The 23,073-nt window shown below is 62.7% G+C and overlaps 1 protein-coding gene across 2 annotated transcripts; it reads right to left on the reverse strand.

Moving 5' to 3' along the window:
- Window positions 1-1,867: 1,867 nt before the first annotated feature.
- NR5A1 (nuclear receptor subfamily 5 group A member 1) lies at window positions 1,868-21,599 on the reverse strand. 2 transcript variants are annotated; one of them, XM_082775525.1, is made up of 7 exons: window positions 21,402-21,599; window positions 19,014-19,129; window positions 18,589-18,730; window positions 14,741-15,378; window positions 8,209-8,328; window positions 7,617-7,764; window positions 1,868-4,027 (listed from the first exon to the last, which is right to left on the reverse strand). In XM_082775525.1, the coding sequence occupies exons 2-7, from the start codon at window positions 19,113-19,115 to the stop codon at window positions 3,780-3,782; spliced, it is 1,398 nt and encodes a 465-aa protein (XP_082631651.1). In that variant the 5' UTR covers window positions 19,116-19,129; window positions 21,402-21,599; the 3' UTR covers window positions 1,868-3,779. The 2 variants fall into 2 exon arrangements, with proteins under 2 accessions (XP_082631651.1, XP_082631650.1); XM_082775524.1 differs by having other exon boundaries at window positions 19,014-19,132.
- Between the last annotated feature and the right edge of the window lie 1,474 nt (window positions 21,600-23,073).

The following is a 23,073-nucleotide window of genomic DNA, read 5'->3' on the forward strand; positions in this document are numbered from 1 at the left end:
AAGGAAGGGGGGCTCCTTGCAGCTGCCGCTGCCCACGGCAGCAGCTCCCTGCCCCAGGGCCATGTCCCCAACACCCCTCCAGAGCCAGGGGAGCTGAGGGCTGGCCAAGCAGCACTGGTGGGGCCTGGGCTGCCTCTCCTGGACCGGGCGGCCACCCAAGGCAGAGCCGGGCTGGGCTTTGTCCCCACATCACAACTGTGCGTGCCCCTGGCCCTGGGAGGGAGCCTGGCCCTGCTGCTGGCCAGCACAGCTGAGCCCATTTCTCTTTTGCTTTAGGTTTCTGAGAGGCGGTTTCTGGGTGCCACAACGCTGTGGTGGCCTTCGAGCAGCCTGGAGGATGGCGGGGCAGAGGAGCTGGCTTCGTGCGGAGGGCCTCGCGTCCAGGCAGAGCTGTTAACCCTGTGCTTCTTCCTAGCAGCATGTGCGGACAAAGCCAAGGCAGGACTGGGGTAGCTGGGGGTCTCACGGGGCTGCTGGGCTTTGTCTGATGCCGAAGACACCCTGCACCTCTCCAGGGCTGTGCAGAGCACCCCACAGGCACTCGCTGTGCTGCTGCCCAGCCTGCGTGGCTCGCCCTTGGGTCCCTGTGGCAGCGTGGCCAAGCCCAACACTCAGCTGCCTGTGTTGGTTGTGCCACCACCAGGGCTGGTTTCACTTGGACAAGGCAGTGGTGGGAAGCTGTGCCCAGGGCTGTGCCCGTGCAGACGAGGACACCACGTTCCCCGGCCCTGCTCCTGCCCGGGCTGTGCTCTGCAGGGGCAGCGCTGGGGACGGGCTGCACGGGAAGCACACGCACCAAGGAAGACAGCGGCTGGCTTCAACGCTTTTCTAAACCAGCTGACTTTAATAGCATCTTCTGCTGCGTTTAGGACAATAAAATCTCTCCCTGCTCCTCCCTGGGCTTCCCATCTGGCTGGCGTCGCTCTCTGCTCCAGCTGGCGTTATGCTCTCCCTCCCTCTCTGTTCTCTGCATCGGACTGTTTGTCCTGTTACTCTCCTAGTGTTTAGAGCACATAAAATGTGTTGTTTTTTGTTTTTTTTTTGCTGATTACAATGACAGTAAATGCTGATTTTTAAAGGCAGACTTCTCTCCTTGTGCTTTATCCACGGGAATGGTCTCGCGGCCAGGCACGGCAGCCCGTGGTGGCTTTATGAGGCTGGGTGCAGCGGAGGGCAGTTCCTGGACACCTCCGGATCCCGTGTGCTGCCTGCCGCATTACGCTGTGTTCCCTGCTCTCAGCACAGCATGTGCTGGTTGGCATGGATTGAATTGCTGTTGGAAACTGCAGCCCTCAGAGCAGCTTTATGCTGGCCGAGAGCGAGGTCTGAGAGCAGAGCCATCACTTCTGGTGCCCGGCACCTGGCAGAGCAGCGTCTGAGCTGCTGGGGCCCAGGGAGCCAGGGCATGGGGCAGTGCCATGCAGGTCGCCTTCAGGCAGGCCACCAAGCCAGCGGCACAGCTCTGCCTCTGTGATTCTGCTCCCTCCCTCAGCACATGGCACACTGGCAGCTCTCGGCTGCAGTGAGACCAAGAGCTACATGGAGAATCCTGCGTGTGCCCCTTGCCCCCTAAATGCTGTCATCCCTGGGCTCACTTGCAAAACACACTCAGAGTCGCTATGGCAATTCTCAGCAGCGCTTTGCACCAGGTCCTGAGGTACCCGTGCCTTCCAGCTCAACCACAGCAGCAGCTCCCTCCCGCAGGATCCGTGTCCCCGTCCCCTCCAGAGGTGGCAGTGCCCCGGGGGAGCTGAGGGATGGAGATACCGGGGCTGAGCCCTGCCCTGGTACCAGGAGCAGGTGGCACCAGAAAGAACCATTAGAAATACAACCAAAAAAGACAAAGTCTGCCTTTTTAAATGAACTGCAAAATTTATTACAGTGGTTTGCTCCTGACAAGGAAGTTAATAACCTCCTGCCTGGGAAGGAAAGGTGGGGAGTGAAGAAGGAGAGGGATGAGAGAGAAGAAAGGATGTGAGAAAGAGAGAGACACTTAAGGACACTTTTAATTTTCTGAAAATAAAACATCTTTTACCTCCGAAACCATTTTCTCCAGTTCTTTAAGTTCACAAAAAGAAGAAGGTGAAACCGAACCACAGACTTCAGGAGGAGAATGCACAAACGTCGGAAAGCAGAAACAAACATGCTCTTCTGCATCTAACAAGCTTCCGTGGGTGAGCGGCTCCGGGTGCAGCGGTCTGCAGCAGCGCTCGCCTGCAGCCTGAGAGCTCCTCGAGGCACCAGCTCCGCGCAGAGCCGCGGCGTAAAGAGCCCCCTCCGAGCAAGGACACCCACCCGCAGCGGGGAGACACCCGAACCCCCGCCAGCCGCACCGAGGGAGCCGTGGTGGAGCTGGCAGGGGGAGGCCGTGCGCTGGGCACCCGGCCGAGGAGGAGGCGTGGGGTGGGTGGAGGCTGAGCTGGAGAAGCAGCAGCAGAGAGCAGCTGGAGCCCCCAGCGCTGCCCCGTGGTGCCTGCGAGCCCCCGGCCCAGCCTCTCTCTGCGTTGGCACCATGCTTGCTGCCACCCTGGGATGAGGCCGTGCTGGAGGGGCTGGGCAGGGAGGGCTCCACCGGGGGTGGCAGGACAGGGCCCTGGAGGCCCGGCTTGGCCCCTGTGAAGCACAGGGCTGTTCTTACAACTCCTCGCTCTGGCATTTTGGAGGTGGGTGCAGGGGGTGCTGCTGCACCCCAGGCCCTGGGCACGTGCTGCCACGTGCTGCTGCAGCTGCCCGGTGCCGCGGCACGGGCCTGACCTGCAAGTCCCTCCTGCCCAGCCGCTGTGCCACCTCCACCAGCATCACCTGTGGGCAGGGAGGGGACAGAGCCCACCCTGGCCTCATCATGTCCCTTGGCTGCTCCTCAGGCAAGACAAGGGCGCAGCTGGTGGCTGGAGGGAGCTTCAGTGCCGGTGCTGCCTCGGCACAGGGACCCGCAATGCTCCTGGGACAGAGCTCTCAGCCCTGTGTCCACTCCTGTCCTGCTGCGGGGGGTGTTGCAGCAGCTTCAAATCCCAGGGACGGGCCTCTGCTCCCAGCACTGACTCTTTTGGAGCCTCTGCACCAAGCTTTGCCACCCCAGACACGAGCTGACCTTGGGCACAGGGTGCACTGCAGCTGCCGAGGGCTGCAAAGCCACGGCTGCTGCCCCCGCACCAGCAGGCGCTGAGAAAAACCTGGCTGAGGGCTCGGCAGTGCCCGGCCCCTCCTGTGCTGCTCGGCACCCAGCAGGCAGCGACACTGCGGGAGCTCCAGGGCTCTGTTTGCTCCTGCAGAAATCCTCTGCCACCGCTCCAGTGTCTGGGCACACCGCGAGCCCTGTGAAACCACCGCCCGCACGGGGTCAGCTCGCTTCTTCCCCTGCCCTGTGCATGAGGGGTCCTGAGACAGGGCTGGGCTGGGGGCAGGGAGGGCAGCAAGGAGATGGTGCATAAGGAGAGCAGGAGAGGAGCATAAATAGGAGAGAAGCCGGGCTTTACCCTTCCTCACACCACAGAGCTGGGTTGGGCAGGCAGCGTGTTGGGCACTGGGTGTGCAGAGGAGCTGCGGGGCCACGCTGCCGATGGGGCAGTCCAGCAGCCTGGCCCACGGCCCCACAGCCATTAACAGTCCTTACTGTGTATTAAAATAAATCATCTGGGACCTTTCCAATAGTACGGGTTAAATAGCATCACTGAGAAGCACGGGGTGAGAGGCGGCAGCGGCCACCCCGGGTGCACCTCCTGCCCCGTGCTGCTGCCGTCAGTGCCGGGGCTCTGCCGGGTCTGTGCGCGGGGCCGCGCTCAAGTCCGCTTGGCATGCAGCATCTCGATGAGGAGGTTGTTGCAGGGCACCTCCCCGCTCAGGTGCTTGTGGTACAGGTACTCCTCCGCCTGCATGCTCAGCGCCCGGACCTCTGCCAGCCGCAGCAGCAGCTGGCGAAACTTGTCCGTGGAGTGGGGGTAGTGGCAGACGGTGTACTCCAGCAGCGCCGCATTGGCCTTCTCCTGAGCGTCCTTAGCCAGCGTGTGGTTCTCCAGGTACTTCACATCTGCAAGAGATGGAGGGGTGCTGAAATGGCGCCAAACACAGGCACCTGCCCCGCTCCGTACTGGGTGCCCCAGGAGGGATCCGTCCCTGTGGGACCCAGGCTCCTGCAGTCACTGCGCCCAGTGCCAGCGCATGGCACGAGGGGTCCTGCTGTGCTGCCATCAGTCCCCATCCCTGCCCACCTCATGGGTGCCCCTGCTGCTGCAGACCCATGCCCTATCCACAGGACCCCACCTTTGGGTGGCCCCAAGGCCACTGCTCCACCCAAGCCGCTCCTCCACCTCCACACCACAACCAAAGCCAGGGCCAGGGGCAGCTCCAGGGACCAGCCCAGCTTGTGGGCCAGGGGTTCTCCACTTCGGGCACCCGGGGTGACCACTGCAGGCCTGCCCTCGCCCTGCAGCCGCAGCGTGGACACTCAGTTCACTGCTGCTGCTCGGTGGGCAAGGCGCTGGGTGTCAAGCTGCGTGCCACGGTGCTGCATCAGCAGGTCTAATGGCTTTAGGCACCGTGCTGCTCCCCATCGGCTGGCTACAGCCAAACACGGATCGTATAGCAGCACCCACCTCTGGGAGACCTTGCTGCAGACATCAGCACTGGGAGCACTTGGGGCGCTGGGATTTAGCAGCTTTACTGTGCCGCCACGGCTGCGTGGGCAACGGCGCCACCAGCTCCTGGCACCAGGCTTGGCTCTGGGTCTGCAGCTCAGGCATGGCTATGCAGAGCTCCTGGATCTGGGCAGGGGTTTCAACCAAGGCAGTGGGAGGTTTGGGGTCTAGATCAGGCTTTTTCCCCCAAAAAAGAAGGGAGGTGAACTTGGCTTGTGGGACGAACGGGCTGTGGCCATGGCCAAGGGGCTGGGCAGCATTTGGGAGGGCAACGCGTGGTGCTGGTGGTGAGGGGGCTGAGCCCTGGCACAGGCACAGCAGGGAGCAGAGGCACTGTTGGGGGTCCCAGGGGATGCAGCCTCCAGCCCTGCATGGGCCGGGCTGTGGGGCCGGTTGGGCGCTGCCTGGTGCAGGCACGAGTGCCACGGGTTGTGCCAAGGCACACTTTATCAGATCACCCTTCCCTTTCCACTCCTGCGGCGCATTTGCTCCTATTGTGGCCGCCTCCCTTCTACCCGGGGTTGTTGTTATGAAATCTCTTTATCTGCATAAGGTTATTGTGCGAGTCATTAAAAAAAAAAAAAAAGAAGTTATATTGATAAATGTCAAATCTATCCCCTGAGTTGGCTCAACAATAGCTAGTTCTACTCGATGAACTCACCTGGTTCTCTGAAAGACCCTATTCACTGTTTAATTGAATATTTGAATAATCTTTTCATTCCTGCAAGGAATAAAGAATGTTGTCCAAATAACATTGACTCACTTCATTTAGCGACACTGCAGCAGTTGCAAAGACTGTCCTGTGACAAAGCCTCCCATCACACATACAGATATGCCTGGGATTATTTCTATGCCCTCAAGTGTTCTTCCTATTCACAGCTCCTTTTGTTTGGGAGAAGCTGCTGATAAATTGCAAACGCTTAAGGGAATGTGGGCTATAAAAGCCTCTCTTCCTCCCCTCCCCAAGAGTAGCTGCTTCATGAATGTAAGTCATGAAATCGAATGATAGGTCAATCCATTAAGGCTCTATTAAGCCCTTCTGTAGAACAAAGCTAACCTGTGCCGTCCTCATAAATATTGCTATTTTGAGAAGCCCTAATTTTAATTAAATCTCTTTACCTGCTCAGGAGAGAAATCTATTTAGAACTCAAATGGCAGCTCTTGTGAGCAGGGCTTGGCTTTGATTGTGCTATGCCAGAGTGGTAAATGTGGAAATTCTCTTGTTAAAGGCAATTACATCCTGCACATAATACACAATCCCATCCTCTACAGCTGAGCCTGCGAAGGGCAAATTACTCCAAGTGAGCTCTGCAATATGGAGAGAAAAAGTTGGATTTGGGGCAACATGATGTCTGGGAAAACACAGCTATTTTATTCCATGCCTTCCCTGGAAGCCGCTGCTCCAGGGACGAGGAATCCCACACCGTGCTCAGCACAACTTCCACGGGCACAGGCGTTCACCATGTGCCCGGGAGGACACTGCCCCTGCTCACTGTGACATGCGGTGGGGACAGGGACGGGGATGGGGGACAGGGCAGCGTGGTGGGGACCAACCTGACCTCTGCAGATCCTGCGGGGCAGCGGCTGGGGTGTGAGCCCCACCAGCTTCTTCATTTCCCAGCCCGGGCACTGTTTGTGCCACACTTTATCACTGTTTGAACAGCAAATCCCATATCTAATTTCTCTGGATTTCAAAACAGCTCTAAAGAAAAAGAAAGCCCTGGGAGGAGATGCCGCAGCTGCAGGAGGGAAGAGCCGTGTGGCTCCAGGCCCCGAGACACCCACCCTGCCCGAGGTGTTGGGATCCCACAGCGAGGGACCCGCTGCTGGCAGCGAAATGTCCACAGCGACCCCCAGCCCAGGCACTGGGGAGGGGATTCCCAGTGACCACACCACGCCAGCTGCTTCCCCCAACCCATGAACACAGCAGCGGGGCTGCCCCAGGGGCACTGCGTGGCTGCAGAGGGACGGGGCTGGGGCCAGGGATAGGGCTGGGGCTGGGGATTTGGTTAGGGATGGGGATGGAGATGCCCCAGGCTGGGCTCACGGCCCCAGCTCAGCCCCAGGGCCCGGACGTGGGCAGGCACAATTAGCGGTGGCAGCAGCGGGGTGTGAAGCCGAGGGGCTGCAGCAGCAGAGGTGCGAGCCGGGAGCACAGCAGCCAGCTGAGCCCCTCGCTGGCCCTGCCACCGTCCTCACACCGGGAGGTGAGAGCTGCTGCCGGGACGGGGCCGAGGGGACGGTGTCAGCACCGGTAACGAAGGCAGCTGGGTTGGAGATGGCTCCGGACCCCATAAACTGCCCTCCTTGGGGCAAAGCTTGTGGGAAAATGCCAAAGGCACCGCACGCCCGCGATGGCTGTGGCGGATGGGGGATGCTCCCGGGGGCGGCAGCGGGGCTGGGGCCGGGGCAGAGCCCCAGGGACAGGGAGGGCTCTCAGGGCAGCGCCCGCGGCTCCCGCGTATTTTGTCTGGGTGAGGAGGGACCGTGTGAACCTGCCGCGTCGGCCGACCGCAGGCTCCGAGGCAGCGCCTAATCAGGAGAGACGTGCAGCCCCTGGCCGGGGCCCTCTGACGCAAATCCCGGGGGAGATAGGGGCCGTCCCCGCGGCCGCCTCTGTCAACACGCCTGTTTTGCAGGGCCGTATCAGCCGCTTGTTTCCCCGCCTGGTGCAGCGGGTGGGTGACCAAAACAGGCTCTGCCTGCGGGCACCTGGGGCTGCAACGTCCTCCGCAGCCAGAGCAAAGCAGAAACAGCCTGAGGAACCACAGAGGCCTCTTGCACAAGGCAGGGCAGCTGAAAGGCATCAGCCCTTGCTCCCGGTGCCTCGCCAAAAGCCCCTCAGTCCCCATCCCTCCAGCAGCCAGCCCAGCCGCTCCCACCGCCTCCCGTAACGCCTGGGGCAGCCTCGCGGTGCTCCGACCCGCAGCGCTGCCCCTGGCCCTGTGCCCCGTGGTGGATCCCTGCCCGTGCCCTGCTCACCGAGGCTGAAGAGGATCAGGAACTTGAGGCAGACGAACTCCTGCCGGTCCACCTGGAGGGAGTGCAGGTGCAGGACCAGCTCCTGCGCCCGCAGCACCAGGGAGTGCAGGATGGAGCCCGCCTGCGCCGTCACCGTCGACAGGTCCACCTGCAGGAGGGGGCGAGCATCAGCTGCAGCACCCCGTGCCCTCCCCACCGCCCCCGCCAGCTCGCCGCAGCCCACGGCTCCAGCCAAAAGCAGAGGAGAAGCAGTGAACAGTGGTGGTGCCATGGGTTCCCCACAGCTCTGCTGCTGCTCAGAACCGGGCCCCCCGCAGAGCTGCGCATTGCTGAGTGCTCTGTGAATAAACACCCGGCTGTGGATTTTCCCCTGTATGAAACGTTTTGCTGCAGACCTGGAAGCCCACAGGGCAGTGGGATGGGGCCATGCCCTGGGGCCGGGCAGAAGGCTCAGGTCTCTCTGCAGAGCACAGCAAAAACATCATCTTCTGCACAAACAGCCCGCAGCACAAACAAACCGGACACCCCGTGCTGCGAGGAGCGCGGCCAGAAGTGAGATCAAAATCTCCCCCAGGGGCAGTCCCACACTCACCTCCTGGCCGGTGACCAGCAGCACGCTGTGCTCCTTGCCATGCTGCAGCTGCCGGTAGACGTGGTCGAACACCAGCAGCTCGCTCCAGCAGTTCTGCAGCAGCTTCATCTGGTCGCCCACCTGCAACACAGGCAGAGCCGCGCCGCTGATGCCCCCGCGCACGTGGATGTGGCACAGGAGCCTGGGTGCCAGCTCGCTCCCAGCCCGAAGAGGGGATGAGGGCAGCCCCAGTCCCTCCCCACCATCCCAGTGCTGCGTTTGGAGGTTCAGTGGCCCCGCATTACATGAAGCAGAGCACGGGTGAGGCCACCTGCCAAGAGGCTGAGCAGTGCCTTGGCACAGGTACGGCATCACCGTGATGTGTTGGAGGCCTGCCAAACCTCTGCCTTCCCCAAAGGCCCACAGGTGACGGACCCACGGGGCCATTCCCACCCCAGCTCCTCTCCATGGCCAGCTTTGCCTGCTGGCAGCAGCCAGGCTGGGCTGGTGAAGGGTTGTGGCTGCAGGGGCATTGCCACCTCCACAGGGAGCCCCTCTGCTCCTGGGGACCGGGACTTTGCCCCCACCAGCACTGTCTGCCAAAAAAAAAAAAAAACACATTTTTTTAATCCCCGCCTGGTGTCCCACGCAGGGCAGTGCAGACCCACGGCCAGCCCGGGGAGCTGCAGGGGGACCCCACGGAGGAGGAGCGGGGCCGGAGGAGGGCAGGGGAGGGGAGCAGAGGAGCGGGGCTGGCTGCCCCTTATCAGCAGGAATCCTGCCGAAGCCGCGCACAAATCTTTAACAAAATGACCACTGGCCGCATCCCCTCGCCCGGCACCCCGACGGGGGAGTGAGACGCTGCTCTGGCACAAAGGCCCTGTGTCTGCTGCCCGTCCCTGGTCACTGCACAGCTGCAGAGCACAGCGCCCGTCCTCCAGCACTTTAACCCTGGTGCCTCCCAGCACTCACACCCTGCCCGCTCCTCTGCGTACCCCTGCACACAGCCACGTGCATCTCTGCATGTATGCTGCTATGGACACGCAGGGACAGCTACAAGCGTGCACGGCCAGGTTTGCAAAGAAATTTCTGGAAATGCCCCTGTTAAGAGGCTCAGCCTGGGGAGGCAAGCTGCCCTGCAGGGTCTCCTCGGAAAGCCAGGGGCTGGAGGCAGCACCAGCGATAGCTGGGATGAGCCAGCCTAAGCGAACAGCCGTGTTTGCCTTGTCCCTGTGCCCATGGGTGCTGCAGGATGTGACCACGCTGCTGTCCCGGCCCCGGCAGCAGGGAGGAGGCAGCCCCAAAGCCGCCATCCCTGCCGGCGTGGGGTTTATCATCAATACTTCCCTCCCAGCAAATTCAGCGCCACCAGAAGAGCTCTGCAGGGCCATTGTGCTCGCTGCTTTTAATAGAAGGAAGACAGATGCAGTATCATGGAGCTGGATAATACCATCGTTTGGCTGAAGAGGCTGCAATAAACCAGGGTCGGTAGATTGCAAAAGGAATGGAAGTCGGATGAGAAAGAGCTTTATGGTTCCTGAGCCCGGCACCCCCCACAGGCTGCCTGGGCATATTTGGGAGCTGTGGTGGTGGTCAGACCCGGGTGGCACCGGGGAGGGAGGTGCCCGGCGGTGCCAAGTGCCCACAGCAGCAGGGCTGCCCTAGCCACGTGCACCCAGCCCGAGCCCCACAGGACACGGGGTTTCTGCTCAGCTGCTGAACAAAGAACTGGGGAAAAGCTCATTCTGCGTCAAAACAAAATGGAGGTTTTCTGCATTCTGAACGACCTCTGGCCCCAAGGCCGGCGGCTGGTGAGCGGCGCAGGGAGCCGGGCTCCCCGCACGGCCGCACGCTCCCAGCCGGCAGCACCCGGCCAGCGCCGAGCCCCCCGCTCATCTCCTGGCGTTGTTTTGGAACCTCCTTCCTGTGCCTCATTCCTCACCGGGACGAGCTCCAGGAGGGACAGGCTGAGGGTTTTGTTCTAAAAAATGCTCTAAAGAAACTCATCGTTTCCAAAAGGAAACATTCAAACAGTCCTGAAACCCCCGTTTCTTCCCGTAACAAGACCAGCTGGCTTCTCCCAAGCTCCGCAGGCACTTTCAGCGTCGCCTCCACACCACCCACAGCACACCTCACCCTGCAGTGCCCACTGCCTGCCCCATTGTGCCGTGTGTGGCCTTCCTGGGGGCTCCGTGGGGCCATGGTGGGAGCCCAGCAGAGGCTCCACGGGCTCCAGTGCTGCATGGGGTGTTTGGGGACATCCCTGCACCCTGCTCCCACCATGGGGGCAGCCTCCCCATGTCCCTGCTGCAGCCAGCACTGTGCAGAGGAGGGGGCTCCTAATGGACAGCCCTTCGGTGCCCACCAGTCCTCCCAGCGAGGCGGCACGCACGCACACTCGCCTTTAAAAGTTAAGCAAAGGATCTTCCTCTTTTAATGTCAAGGCTTTTCAACAGAGTGCTTTATCAAGGACCTGATGCAAGCTGTCTTTAAGAGGCTTTTTTTATTTTCTCTTTTATTTTCTTTTTTTTTTTTTTTAAAGAAAGCATTTAACCCATTCACAAAACGTGGCAGTGAAACGCTCCCCATGCGGGGCGAGCACTCACCTGCCACCACAGCCGTGGAAAAGGCCTTTCTGAGGAAGGCACACCCACAAGCGACACAAAAATCAATTTCCCTGCAATAAGTGGGACTGTAAAGATCCATGGAGGGGGCAGGCATTTCCCCAGCAGCTAAATCCCCGTGCTGCTGCGTGTGTTGGCACAGGGCGTCCCCCTGGTACCACTGCCCACACTCAGGCATCCCTGCAGCACCGTGAGTGATCCCAGTGAGCACCACCAGCCTCACCTTGCTCCAAGGTGCTCAGAGGCTCCAGCACACCCATCCAGCACTGGCTGCGACACACCGTGGGCTTGAGGAGTACTCAGATGCCTCCCAACCCAACCGCACCCCAGCGCTGCCCTAAGGGACTTTGCCCAAATCCTGGTGCGGGGCTGGCCCCTGCGGCTCCGTCCCAGCGTGGGCACGCGGTGAGCACCAGCACCCCGAGCTGCAGCCCGGGCAATTACTGGGTGCGAGCAGGACCTGTCACCTCGGCTGCTGGGAAGTGCGAAAGTGGATTAACCGTCCGCCGGGGGCCGGCAATCAAAACCCCACACAAGTGTAAGGTGTTAATGGTCAGATGCAGGCCCCCTTCCCCCTGCCCAGATACCACTGCCATGTGCAGCTTAAAGCATAAAAAAAAAAAAATCCACCAAGCCCAGTGCAGCAGGGCTGGGCTGATACCTCCCTGCAGGCAGAGCACGCGCTGCGGCCCTGGGCTGCTGCCCTTTGCCCGTGCCAGCAGCAGCCCTCGGCATCGGCGCGCTGCGGGAGCAGCAGCCACGGGAAGCAGTCACATTTACCCCAGTGCAGAGGATGCTAAACATTGCTGCAGCATCCACGACCAGAAGGAGATTTTAAATCTGCCAAAAACGCGCTGGCTGTGGGCCAGGAGATGGGGGTCAAGATGACCCATGCGTGCTGCAGGCAGAGGAGCAGCCGACTGCAAATGGCCCCGTGGTGGCTGTGAGATCGCTCATAGGAGCGAGGGAAACCAGCCCCGAGGACAGCACAGCGCAGAAGCCCCTTGGAGCAGCGTTTCCCCCAGGCTGGTGTTCACCCATGGGTGGGGAGCAGCGAGGAAGGGCTGTGGGGGATCGGTGTCCCCTGGCCCCCGGCTGTGCACACCCATCGCAGCGAGCCCACATGCCCAGCCGCTGGGGCTCTGACCAGCCTCGGGCTGAACCCACGGCAATTTGTTTAACATTCCTGGCTGCTCATCCCAATCTAAAGGTCATCGCACCCCTGTGTGCATGATATTTATAGATACGCGTAGCAATATCACCTATCTAGACCAGACTGTGCAGGATATTTGTGTATAAAAGGAGCCTCGAGCAGACACAATGTGAGTGTGCAAGTGTGCGTGTGCACTCACATCCCTCTCTCTCTCCATATATATATAAAAAATTACATCTGAAAGGACAAAGTTGCCTGAGACTCACGACCCAACAAAATATATTTCACCCCCGGCCCATATTTTTCTTCCTGAAGAGCTGCTGCAAATCTTCCCTCAGTCCTGACACATCTCATCTAGACTCAGTTAAAGTTCGTATTTATGGGCGTCAGCGCTGACCTCTTCCACCTCCGCCCGCGCGGCCTCGCGCCGTGGCTCCGCGGCCGGCCCTCGATAAACAAGCGGGCCCCCAAATCCCCCTCTGCCGCGCGGCATTATTAGTCTTGCCTCCGAAGGCCAGCGCAGTCCGTAATTCTCCGCCTGGTGACACAAGATGAACGCGGCGACATCAGTCTCGCGGCGGATTGGCATGGGGACCCTCGTTTGTCAGTGGCAGACTGACAGAATTACTGGCCCTTAAATGAAACGATATATCTGGGAAGTTAAATCTGTTTTCAATCTGCCTGCCCCGTGCCTGCGGGCGGACGTGGCGCGCGAGCTGATGTCAAGGGGCCGTTAGCCCCTCTCCCCCCGTGTCCTTCCCAGGGCGCAGCGGAGGAGCCGGGGGGGGCTCTCCCCACGGCCCCAGCCCTGGCCCCAGCATCCAGCTGGGAAGAGAAGGCAAAGGGTCCGGTCTGCCTGGTGTGCTGGGGTCCCTCACTGGGCTTTTGGTGTGGGAATGAGAACGGGAACAGGACCTGATGGCTCTGGGGGGACCTGCTCCTGCTCCCCCAGGCAGGGAGCAAAGCCTTGCCCCAGCACCCCCGAGGGTTTGCCCCCTCCAGGCCTGGAGAAGCTGTCTGGCTGCAAAACGCAGTGGCCCCAGCACCCCTGGCAGCTAGGAGTGCTCGGGGAAGTGGGGACACTGCACATGGGGGACACAGAAAGCTGACCTGTACTTGCTCCCTGCTCAGCATCATCCTGGAGCGATGCCGGTGCATCACCCTCCCAGCCTGGCCCCCCCAGGAGCCCTCCTGGCTGGGGGCAGCAGCAGCTGCCTGCACGTGGCTGTTCCTGGGTCCCCGGGGGCTGCGGTGTCCCTGCTCCAGGGAGCTCCGGCCGTGCCGCGGGGACTGCCTGCGTTACAGCCATCGATCCCCGAGGCCGCGGTTTTACGCTGTGCTAGTGGGCTTTAGGGCAAAGCCATAAACTCTGCACTAGCAGGAGTTCATTTACCGCGCGCTTTTATGCGCCGGGCAGGAGAGGGAGAGGTTCCAGGCACTGCGGAGCTGCTGTCCTGTCCCACAGCCTCCAAAAAACACCACCCTGTGCCGGGGGACACACGGTGCTGTGCAGCATGGTGCTGGCTGTGGCGTGCACCCGCTGGTGCCCCCCGCCCGCTCCCACCCCAGGGACGGGGCAGCTCAGGGGGATGTGCACAGGGGGCTCCGCTCAGCTCCATCCCCGGGCACCACCGGGATGTGCTCAGGGCACCGGTGGCCCCGGCCAGGTGAGACCTCGTGGCACCATCCCAAGCCCTGCAGGAGGAGGAGGAGGAGTGCCCTCGGAGGTGCGTTCACACGGAAGCAGCCTATTTTCGTGGTGCGATCAGGCAGACAATAGAGTTACAAGGCTACGCGGCAATGCAGCTGATGGCTGAATTTACACTGTTTACAATATCTCCTGCAAAACAACAGCCGCCCTGTTCCCAAAATCCAGGCTGGACACTGATATGATTGAAATAAGCCCGACCCAGCCCCACAATGCGACTTCCTGACAGTGTTTTGGATAGCCAGGGGCTATTTTGAGCAGCGAGGCTCTGCCCTGTGGTACCCATGGGGTGGGCATGGCAAGGAGCATGGCCCTGTCCTGGGCATGGTCCCCGTGGCACTGGGATGGGCGCTGATTTTGGCCAGCCCTGGGTAGTGCAGCCTCACACTGCATGCACGGGAAGGCACCTGCCTCTCCCAGCAGCCACAGGACTCATCTCACAGCACTGTGCCAACGTGGTAAAATATTCTCCCATTTTTGCAGCACTTTGGGATCTTAGTTCAGCCCAAGACACAAACATCAAATATCTGAGACTGTGGCGAGGCTGGCAGAGGCTGCCCCAGCCCTGCTCATCCCTCTCCTGGCCCCAGTAAGTATTTGGGGGACCTGGGAGACACGAGGGGCAGGCAGGTGGGGTCAGCACTGTGCCCCCCAGCGTGTGGCTGCCGGCAGCTGAGGCCAGTGCAGAGGAGCTGCCCTCAGCCCAGCCCGGCCCTGGCTCCCTGCTGCTCGCGGGCACCCACCTGACAGCATCGATTTTCCTCCTAAAGGCGGAGGAGAGAATTGTCTCAACTATAATTCCTCAACGTTACATTTTTCAATTATACCTAGAGCCTGACACCGCACTCACTCTGCTGGCGATTGCCTCCGCACCAGCCCCCGCCGTGACGCACCGGGCACGGCGAGCCCCGCGGTGCTGGCAGGTTTGTGGTCATGGCCATTGCCCTCCTGCCAGCACGTCAGCCCCAATCCTGCCCGCTGCAGCACCCCATCCTGCTGGCATTTATCCCCGCTCCCCTCACTGCCCGCATCCCCATGCCACCTCCCTCCCAGTGCCCAGACCCCTACCTCCAGCTCCTTGAAGAAGATGCAGCTCCGTGCCCACTCCACGATGGAGAAGAGGGTCTGGTCTGCCATCTTGCACATGAGGCCGAAGGTGCTGAGCTTCTCGTGCCGGCCTTTGCCTTGCTCCTGCTGCAGGCAGGCCAGGATCCGCGCCTTCACCTGGGCCTCGTCGGGCTCCAGCTGCAGCAGCTTCAGGATGACCTCGGGGATGTCGGGCGGGGAGCTGCTGGGGTAGGTCTCTGGGTACATGTAGGGCACGGGCTCGTGCGCATTTGTGTAGTGGTCGGGGTACTCGGACTTGATGGTGCGGCTGGGGAAGGAGGGGTAGTGGTAGCCGGCGAGCGGCACGTGGCTGGGCACAGTCATTCCCAGGGAGGGCGTCCCGTAGGGGCCGCGCTCGTAGTCGACGGGCGTCAGGGCGGCGGGGTTGGGCGGCAGGGTCTTGGACATGGCGTGGATGCTGTGGATGGTGGAGGACAGGCTGTAGTCGTTCTGCACGGGAGACACGATCTGGGGCACGGTCTCCAGCTTGAAGCCGTTGGCACGGATCAGGGCTTTCTTCTGCTGCTTTAAGGCACGGTCCCGCTTGTACATGGGCCCAAACTTGTTCCTGCCTCCGCGCATCCGGTCTGCACGCACGGCTGTGGGGCAGAGGCGGCAGAGGCTGCAGTGAACCCGCGCCGAGGGAGGGCACCGCGAGGGGGGGCAGACAAATGGGGCTGGGGGGCACTGGGACAGCTGCCCAGAGAGCTGCTGGCAAGGCTGTGCTGCGGGGCTGGGGTCTGCTGTGCCTCAAAACCTCTGGGAATTGCAAGGAAGGAAGAAATACTTGGCTTGAGCTATGAAATGTACGGGGATAGGGGAGGTTGTGCCCTGTGTGGGCTTAGAGCAGAGCCCCAGAAGCCTGGGCAGACAAGGGGGGGCTTGACGCCTGCTTTCATTTTTACAGCCCTCAACCCTGGACCAGCCCCAGGATTTCCTTGTTTTTGCCAAGCCTGGGGCAGCACAAACTCCGGCTTGTGTGCACCCAAGCTGCACTCTTCCTGCGGCCCTCTCCCATTTCCAGGGCTCTCAGAGCCCTGTGCATGGCTGTGAGGTGCCCTCGGGCTGCCCAGGGCCAGCCACAGCCGGGAGCTCAGCCCAAGTGCCCTGCTCTTGGAGTCATCCTGATGGCCTGCAGTGAAGCAGACATTCCTGCAGAACCCCGAGGAAACCCAAGAATGTGTCACTGTGCGAGCACACAGGTGCTTCTCTGCAGCACAAGCTCATCCCAGCCCCGCAGCCGCCAGCCCACCCGCACAGCCCCGCTCGGGAGGCCGCGAGCTGGACGCCTCGGCAGGCACCAGGGATGAGCGAGCCAGCGAGCACAGCCCACGGCTGAGCATGAAAGGGAAAAGCCCCTCAGCTGGCTCGCAGCCTCGCTGAAAGCAGCCGGTTCTTGCTTTTGTGTCGCTGCTGGTACCTCTGCCTCTCTCTCAGCCGTGTGCCCCGCGGATGCTGGAAGCGTGGCCAGACCCCGGAGAGCTCCCAGACTCTCCCCGGGCAGGCTGGAAGGGCAGGAGTGCGTTCGGAGGGAGAGCAGGAATGTGCTCCCAGGGGAGCCGCCCTGTGCTTCCTCCCTCATTCTTTATTCATGGAAACGGCATCTCGAGCCACGCGGCCACAGGAATCCTCCGCGACCCGGGATGCCTCAGCTCCCCGGCTCGTGGGAGCCTGCCCCGCACGCAGCTGCCTCGGGCCGTGCCTGCCTCCAGGCTCTGCTGCTAGCAGCCCTACAGGGCTCCCTGCGGGGACACCCCAGCACAGCCCCAGCTGGCACCTGGCCTCCGCCACCAGCCCCACACCGTAGGGTGCACCGAGAGCCCTCATCTCCTACCCACTCCAAATAATATTTTGGGGTTTATTCCCCCACCAGCATTTCCCCTGCCCTTTGAGAAAGGAAGCCCAGGGAGCACATCCCAAGCCCGCCTGCATCCTCCCTGCCCAAAACCTTCTCCAGGCAAACACTGGTCACCTCCTTCCATCTTGGACCAAAAACACAAAGACAGAAGGGGGCTTTCAACACCTTCTACTCCCCTTTTCCATTTCAGGACTGCATCCGTTTCTAAATCCCACTGGATTCAAACCCTGGCCAACTCACAGCCAAGAGCCCGGAGCAGGGAGAGAGGTGGGCAGAGGGAAGCCCCCAGCCCCCAGCCCCCTGCCCCAGGCCCTTGGCCACATCACCATCCCCGCGGCAGCTCTGCGCCCCCTTCCCCACGGTTCCCCCAGCCACAAGCTGCACTGCAGCTTTGGGAGGGGGCCGGTGTCACCACCGTGCTTGTCTCCAAAATTAATCATTCGGGGCTTGCTTTTGTCCTGTGTTGCTGAAGCATTCTCCGTGTAGCTTGGCTTCCCTGACCAAAAAATGCAATAACGAAGGCAATGTAGGCTCCAGTTTTTAACACGAGAGTCCCACAGGAATGCTATTTGCCTCTGGGTGCCTCCCTCCCCAGCAAGCTGCTGCAGCTAACAGCAAGGAAATAAACAAAAAGAGGCTGTTTGGAACGAGACGGCTGCTGATAGCCCGGCCGCTGCCCTCCTAGCCAGGCAAAACACGGGGCCAAATTAGCTCCATGGTGAGCAAGAAAAAACAGCCAAAAACGGGAAACCAAAAGTGCATCTGCCCCCCCAAAAGCTGCCTCTGCCTGTCCCTTACAGCCGGCACCTGCCCCACTCCCAAACCCCTGCTGACGGGTGCGGCGCTGGCCCGGCTGCCGGCCCGCGCACGGCAGGCTCAGGGCACCAGTAACTCCAGTCCGGGGAAAAGCAGGGAACTGGGATCAGTCCGGAGACAGGGCTGGAAGCTGGACCACGCCGGGAGTTTGCAGGGGCTGATTCTGCAGCCCGATGTTGTGTCTCAGCCCCGCGCCTCCGCCCCAGCAGCGCTCCAACCCCGCTCCCTGGGAAGCCAGCGGCTCGCTCCCTGCAAGTACGCGCAGTACTTCGCGATTAACCCGCACCTCGCCTTGAACTCCGCGCCATGCAGCCCTGCCCGGCCAGCCCGGCCAGGTGAGAGGCGTCAGCCCAGCCTGCCCCCAGCCACCCGCCGTAAAATGTGAACGGGTTCAGGCAAGAAGGGGCTGGGGGGGAGCTGACAACGGCAGGAGTTTTCCTTTCCACGTTTGCGTTTGCTTTTGCTTTGCAATCGCTTGCCAGCGAACTGTGTCCTGGTTGTATTTTGCTGGGCTGTGCTAAGCGCTGCAGAAATCACAACACAAGATGCGGGGATGTCAGGGCCCGACTCGAACGTCTCAGTCAGGATCAGCTTCTCTGACACGAGCGAGGTGACAACAGTGGGGGATGTAATTGCACTCCCCGAGAGTCAGGCAGCTGAGAAATCTGTTATACTAAATGTCACCAAGAGGAAAAATATAATTTGTGGTGGGTCTCACGCAGTTTTATTGTGAGTCTCGTAATATTTAGCATTTTCCTTAAGTCTCAGCTTCTGGAATTATGTGATTAAGGAAAACAATAATTCCTCTGCTATTTCCCAACCGTTCTGCCAGCAAAGAAAAAAAAATCCTGGAAAGTTGAAGCCGCGGCAGCCAAAACCCCCGGAGAAACAAAACAAAAACAAAGGAACGAAAAACAGAAGGCAAGGCGAAAAAACGAATTTTTGTTTAACTTGGGGAGGAAAAACGGAACCGGAGCAGCCCCGGCAATTACCGGCCCGGGGGGTGCGGCGGCGGCCGGGGACAGCGCGACGGCCGCGGGGGGAGCGCGCAGGGAGAGCACCGAGCACGGAGCCCCCCGCTCCGTCCCGTCCCGTCCCGTCCCGACCCGTCCCGACCCGTCCCGTTTGTGCCTACCTTCCAGGCGCATCCCCACGGTGAGGCACTTCTGGAAGCGGCAGTAGGGGCAGCGCTTCCGCTGGGTCTTGTCGATCTTGCAGTTCTGGCTCTCGGTGCAGGTGTAGTGCTTGTTGTTCTGCACTGTCCTCTTGAAGAAGCCCTGCGGCGGCCAGCGGCGGTGATGCGGCGGGCACCGGCCCCGAGCCCCCGGCCCCCGCCCGGAGCCCCCCGCCCTGCCCCGAGCCCCCCGCCCGCCGCCGGGGCTCCCGTCGCGGCCGCGCTCCCGTGCCGCCGCCCGGCGAGCCGCCGCTAACGAAAGCGAGCGAGGGGCGGCCCGGGGGGGACCCCGCAGCCCCGGCCCCGGCCGTGCCCCCCTTTCTGCAGCCCCGGCCCCGGCCGTGCCCCCCCCCCCCCCCCCCCCGCAGCCCCCTGCCCGCTCCTACCTTGCAGCTCTCGCAGGTGAGCAGCCCGTAGTGGTACCCCGAGACCTTGTCCCCGCAGACCGGACACAGCTCGTCCAGGTCCTCATCATAGGAATAGTCCATCCCCGCCGGCGGCCCTGCTGCGGGACACGGCGGCGGCTCAGCGGGACGGGGCCGGGGGGACGGGCACCGGGCGGCCCCGAGCCCTGCGCCGGGAGCGGCAGCGGGAGCGCGGCGCGGCGGAGAGCGAGCGGCAGGTGCCGGCGCCGGAGCCCTTTATAGCGCCTGGAAGAGCAGCTCCATGCTGGTGCGGGCGAGCGGCCAGCCCCCCGGGGGCTGGGGAACCTCCTCTGGGAGAGCGGGCGGCTGGCGGCTGGGGACGGGCTGGGGAGGAGGGACCTGGCAGCCCGGGGGCAAGGGGACGCGGGCACGGCCCGGCACGGCACGGCCACGGCCCCCCGGCTGCGGAGGCCCCGACGGCGGCGGCCCCGGGGCAGGAGGAGATGGGACCCGAGCCCCCGACTGGGGCTGCGGCCACCTCCCCGCACCAAGGGGCTGAGAGCCGCCCGCGGCACCGGGCCCCGCAGCACCCACGGCACGCACGAGCCCCCCACCACCCCCCGCTCCGGCCTGCACGGCTTTGTACGTAGCACCCGGAGCGGTGCCCACAGCCAGCAGCCAGCCCCCGGCCCCCCAGGACTGCCAGAGCGGGCCCCTCACCCCCACGGCTGCCAGAGGAGCCCCAGGAAAGCTGCGTGAGGAGCTCTGGGTGTGCGGCACCCCCGGCACCTCCCCTGGGACCACCGGCAGCGGTAGCGGCAGGGACGTGGCCCAGCCGGACAGACAGCGCTCGCTGCTGCCGTTCCTTTCCCTGCCTCACTTTTAGGGACGCTCGCTGAAACACTCCCCCATAAACCAGCACAGCGCACGTCCCCGCCATCAGCTGGGTTTGGTTCTGTCTAAGGAAGTTTCCTGCTCGCAGGCAAATGCAGCAGCCTCCATCCTCCCAGCCCTGTCCAGCTGAGGGGTGACCGGAGAAGGGGCTGCTCGGGGGGCTCAGTGAGCTGCCCCCTGCCCCTGACACACGGGGCAGTGCAGGCAGCACGGGCGCTGCCTCCAGGTGGGGGTGGAGGAGCGGCTGCTGCTCTAATGGAGCTCAGCACCCACACATGTCCTGCTCCCAGCCGTGGGCCTTGCCCAGGCGCACAGGGGTACAGCCTGGTTCGGGGCTCCCCCTGGCCAGCAACCAGGGCCAAACCGAGCCCAAAAACACAGCAAAGGGTGACTCTGTGCCTGGCCTGGCACTGCATCACCAGGCAGGAGGAGCCTCCTGCTCCCAGCCCTGCCAGGCACATGCCCTGGTCTGGGTGCTCGGCCACGGGGAGCTCGAGGCTCCCTCACTGATCCAGGCACTGGAGCTCAACCCGTCCCCTCGGGGCTGGCCTACTCTCATTGAGAAATGCTTCCTGGCTGCCCAGCTCGGCACCATGAAGGGCCCACAGGGGATGGAGCCGCAATTTGAGGCATTTTGACACCCAAGGGCTCCATGGGGAGGTCGCAGGCCCTGAGACTGAGCTCATCCCGCACATCCCACCCCGCACATCCCATTCCACGCAGCTCGTCCCCCACAGATCACCCCTCACGGCTCATCCCGCACACCCGTTGTGGCCCGCGGGTGCCCCGGGGAGGAAGCGGCGCTGGCAGGGATGTGCGGCAAACAGGAAGCGGGCTCGGCACAGGATCGCTGCGGAGCCACCAGGAGCCGAGCCCAGGCTAAGAATAGCAGCAGGCAGCCCCCGGCGCGGGATGGTTTGGCCGGGAAGGAGCGCGCCTACAGCCTGCAGAGCCCCCCGGCCGCAGCCCCCACGCTCGCTGTGAGCTCCAGGGGAGCTGCCGGGAGCCGCAGGGCTTCGGCTGCCACCGGGGAGAGGAGCCCAGAAGGGGCCGGGGGTGTGGGGGCTGCCTGTGCTTGAGGGGGCTGGGACGGAGCTGGGGTGGCCAGGAACCCCCGGCTCGCCACCCCTTGCACTCTCAGAGCCCCTCGGAGTCCTTCGCTCGCCACCCCCTTGCCCCGCGGCTGGATCTGGCATTTCTGGGCAGCAGCAAGGCCAAAGGGCTGAGGCCATGGTGGGACCTTGCTCTGCTGCCCTTGGGGCCCAAAGCAGGGCCAGAAGACCCTGAGTGTCCCTGGGTGTCCCTGGGTGTCCCCACGCCCAGCTGATGCTGGTGCCTCCATCCCCACGTCCACTCATGGGGATGGGACGGGAAGCGAAGGCCCACGCACGGCTCCCGTTTCCTTGCCAAGTGTCCCCAGCCTCCACCAGGCCAGAGAGACCCCAGGAACCAGGGCACGGGCAGGGGACAGGCAGGTCAGGGTGGCCGCGCGTGTCCCCGCTGGCAAATACTCACCGCGACACGGCGCTGCGCCCCGCTGCACACGGGGTGGGGGTGCCAGGAGATCTTCGCTCGCACCTCGGGCGAGCAACCCCAGCCCAAGGAGCCTCCACGGGTGCCGGGTCCCGCTGCCCCCTCCGGAGTGGGCTGGGGGATTTATAGGGCCCGCGTCCGCTGGGGAGGTGTCGGGGCTCTGGCTGCGCGCACAGCGCCCGGTGCAGGACACCAGCCAATCTCCTCCCCGCGGGGGCCAGGCTCAGCCGAGGTGGACCAACTTAGTTGCCTTATTGGTTTCTGTGGCCACGTGACCATGCAGAAAAACATCATAATTAAGCTACAAAATGCTGCCCATAAACTAGCATTAGAAAGTGACAGGGGAGATAAGTGGGACCTCTGCAGCAGATAAAGCACCAGGAGAGAGGAACTCCGGCGGGAGGCGGGGGGCACGGGTGGGCAGGGGCGAGCGCACCAGCGCCTGCGCCCGCGCCGGGGCCACGCTGATTTATGGCCATGGTGCGAGGGAGGGGGCCGTGGGGCGGCCACGCCAGGTCAGGCTGCGGGGCAGGACGCCTCGGGAGGAGCAGGATCTGCGGGATGAGCGAACCCAGCACTGGGGACCAGCAGCCGAGGCCTCTCCAGCCCTTGAAGGAACCTGGGCCACCCAGGCCAGCACCCACAGTGGCCAGGACAGGCACGGAGCCCAGCTGCCCACTTGGGGGACATGGGAAATGTGCTCAGGGACAAGGTGTTGGGGCAGCAAAGTCCCTACCACGTGGATTTCCCACCTCCTGCATGGCGCCGGGCACAGTCCTGACCCTTGGGCACTGCGGTGACCCCAGGGCTCTGATTTCCATCTCCCTGTGAGGGCAGAGGCGAGGCCCCGGGGAAGAGGCCACTCACAATGCCTCCCTCCTGCCAGGGCAGGGATTTGCTTTTTCTTCCTCCCCACAGCCCCGCTATCCATCACCCCAGCATCTCCCCACGTGTCTGCACAGAGCCCACTGGTGGCTCACCCCAGCACCACGGCCCCGAGGACTTTTTGCTGCAGCCCCAGCGGGTACCGGGGTGGCAGGACCCAGGTTTGGGGCCACAGGATAGGAGTCATCCCGCAGGGACAGGCCCCAGCTCACGGCCTCACCGCAGGAGGGAGCGGGGAGCCCGCAGCACGGGGCTGTGGGGAAGGAGCGGGAGCCATGAGCTGTGCAGCCCCGGTTGTTTTTTCCTTGCTCTGCAGCTGAAGAGAGGAGAAAAGTAATGAAAACACAGCTCTGTAGAAGAGCCAGGCCTGGAGAGGCAGCTTCCGCCCCGATCCCAAGCAATTATCAGCCGAATGCCAGATGTTCCGATGCAATGCCAATGTCAGGGAAAATAAATCTTTGGCAGGTTCAAGGTCCCCGCCGGGCCGGCACACAGCGGCTCGCGGCTCAGCCCCGCGCGAGGCGGGGACGGAGCAGCACGGGGCGGCCGCTCCGCTTCCTCCCGCCGGGCATTGTTCCCCCGGGAAGCCCCGGCCGCATGCCGGCCACTTGCTATTTTTGAAGCTAGGTGTTTTCAGGGGTAAATACGTCCTTGCTGGCCTTGGGCACCTTCCTTTGCACAGGCCCTCGCCAAGGCCATGGCCCAGCTCCTGCAGCGGGCGCGCGCTCAGTGCTCGCTCTCGGGGCAGCGCGGTGGGGCTGGGCGGAGG

Source organism: Aythya marila, assembly GCF_965140915.1.
Source record: "Aythya marila genome assembly, chromosome: 19".
NCBI lineage: Eukaryota > Metazoa > Chordata > Aves > Anseriformes > Anatidae > Aythya > Aythya marila.

Excerpts from the sequence above, each read along its gene's own strand:
- NR5A1 (XM_082775525.1), bottom strand. The coding sequence starts at position 19,115 with ATGGACTATTCCTATGATGAGGACCTGGACGAGCTGTGTCCGGTCTGC. Across the intron at positions 18,731-19,013 it reads TCACCTGCGAGAGCTGCAAG|GGCTTCTTCAAGAGGACAGT; the intron begins GTAGGAGCGGGC and ends TGGCCGCCGCAG. Across the intron at positions 7,765-8,208 it reads TGCTGGTCACCGGCCAGGAG|GTGGACCTGTCGACGGTGAC; the intron begins GTGAGTGTGGGA and ends CCCCTCCTGCAG.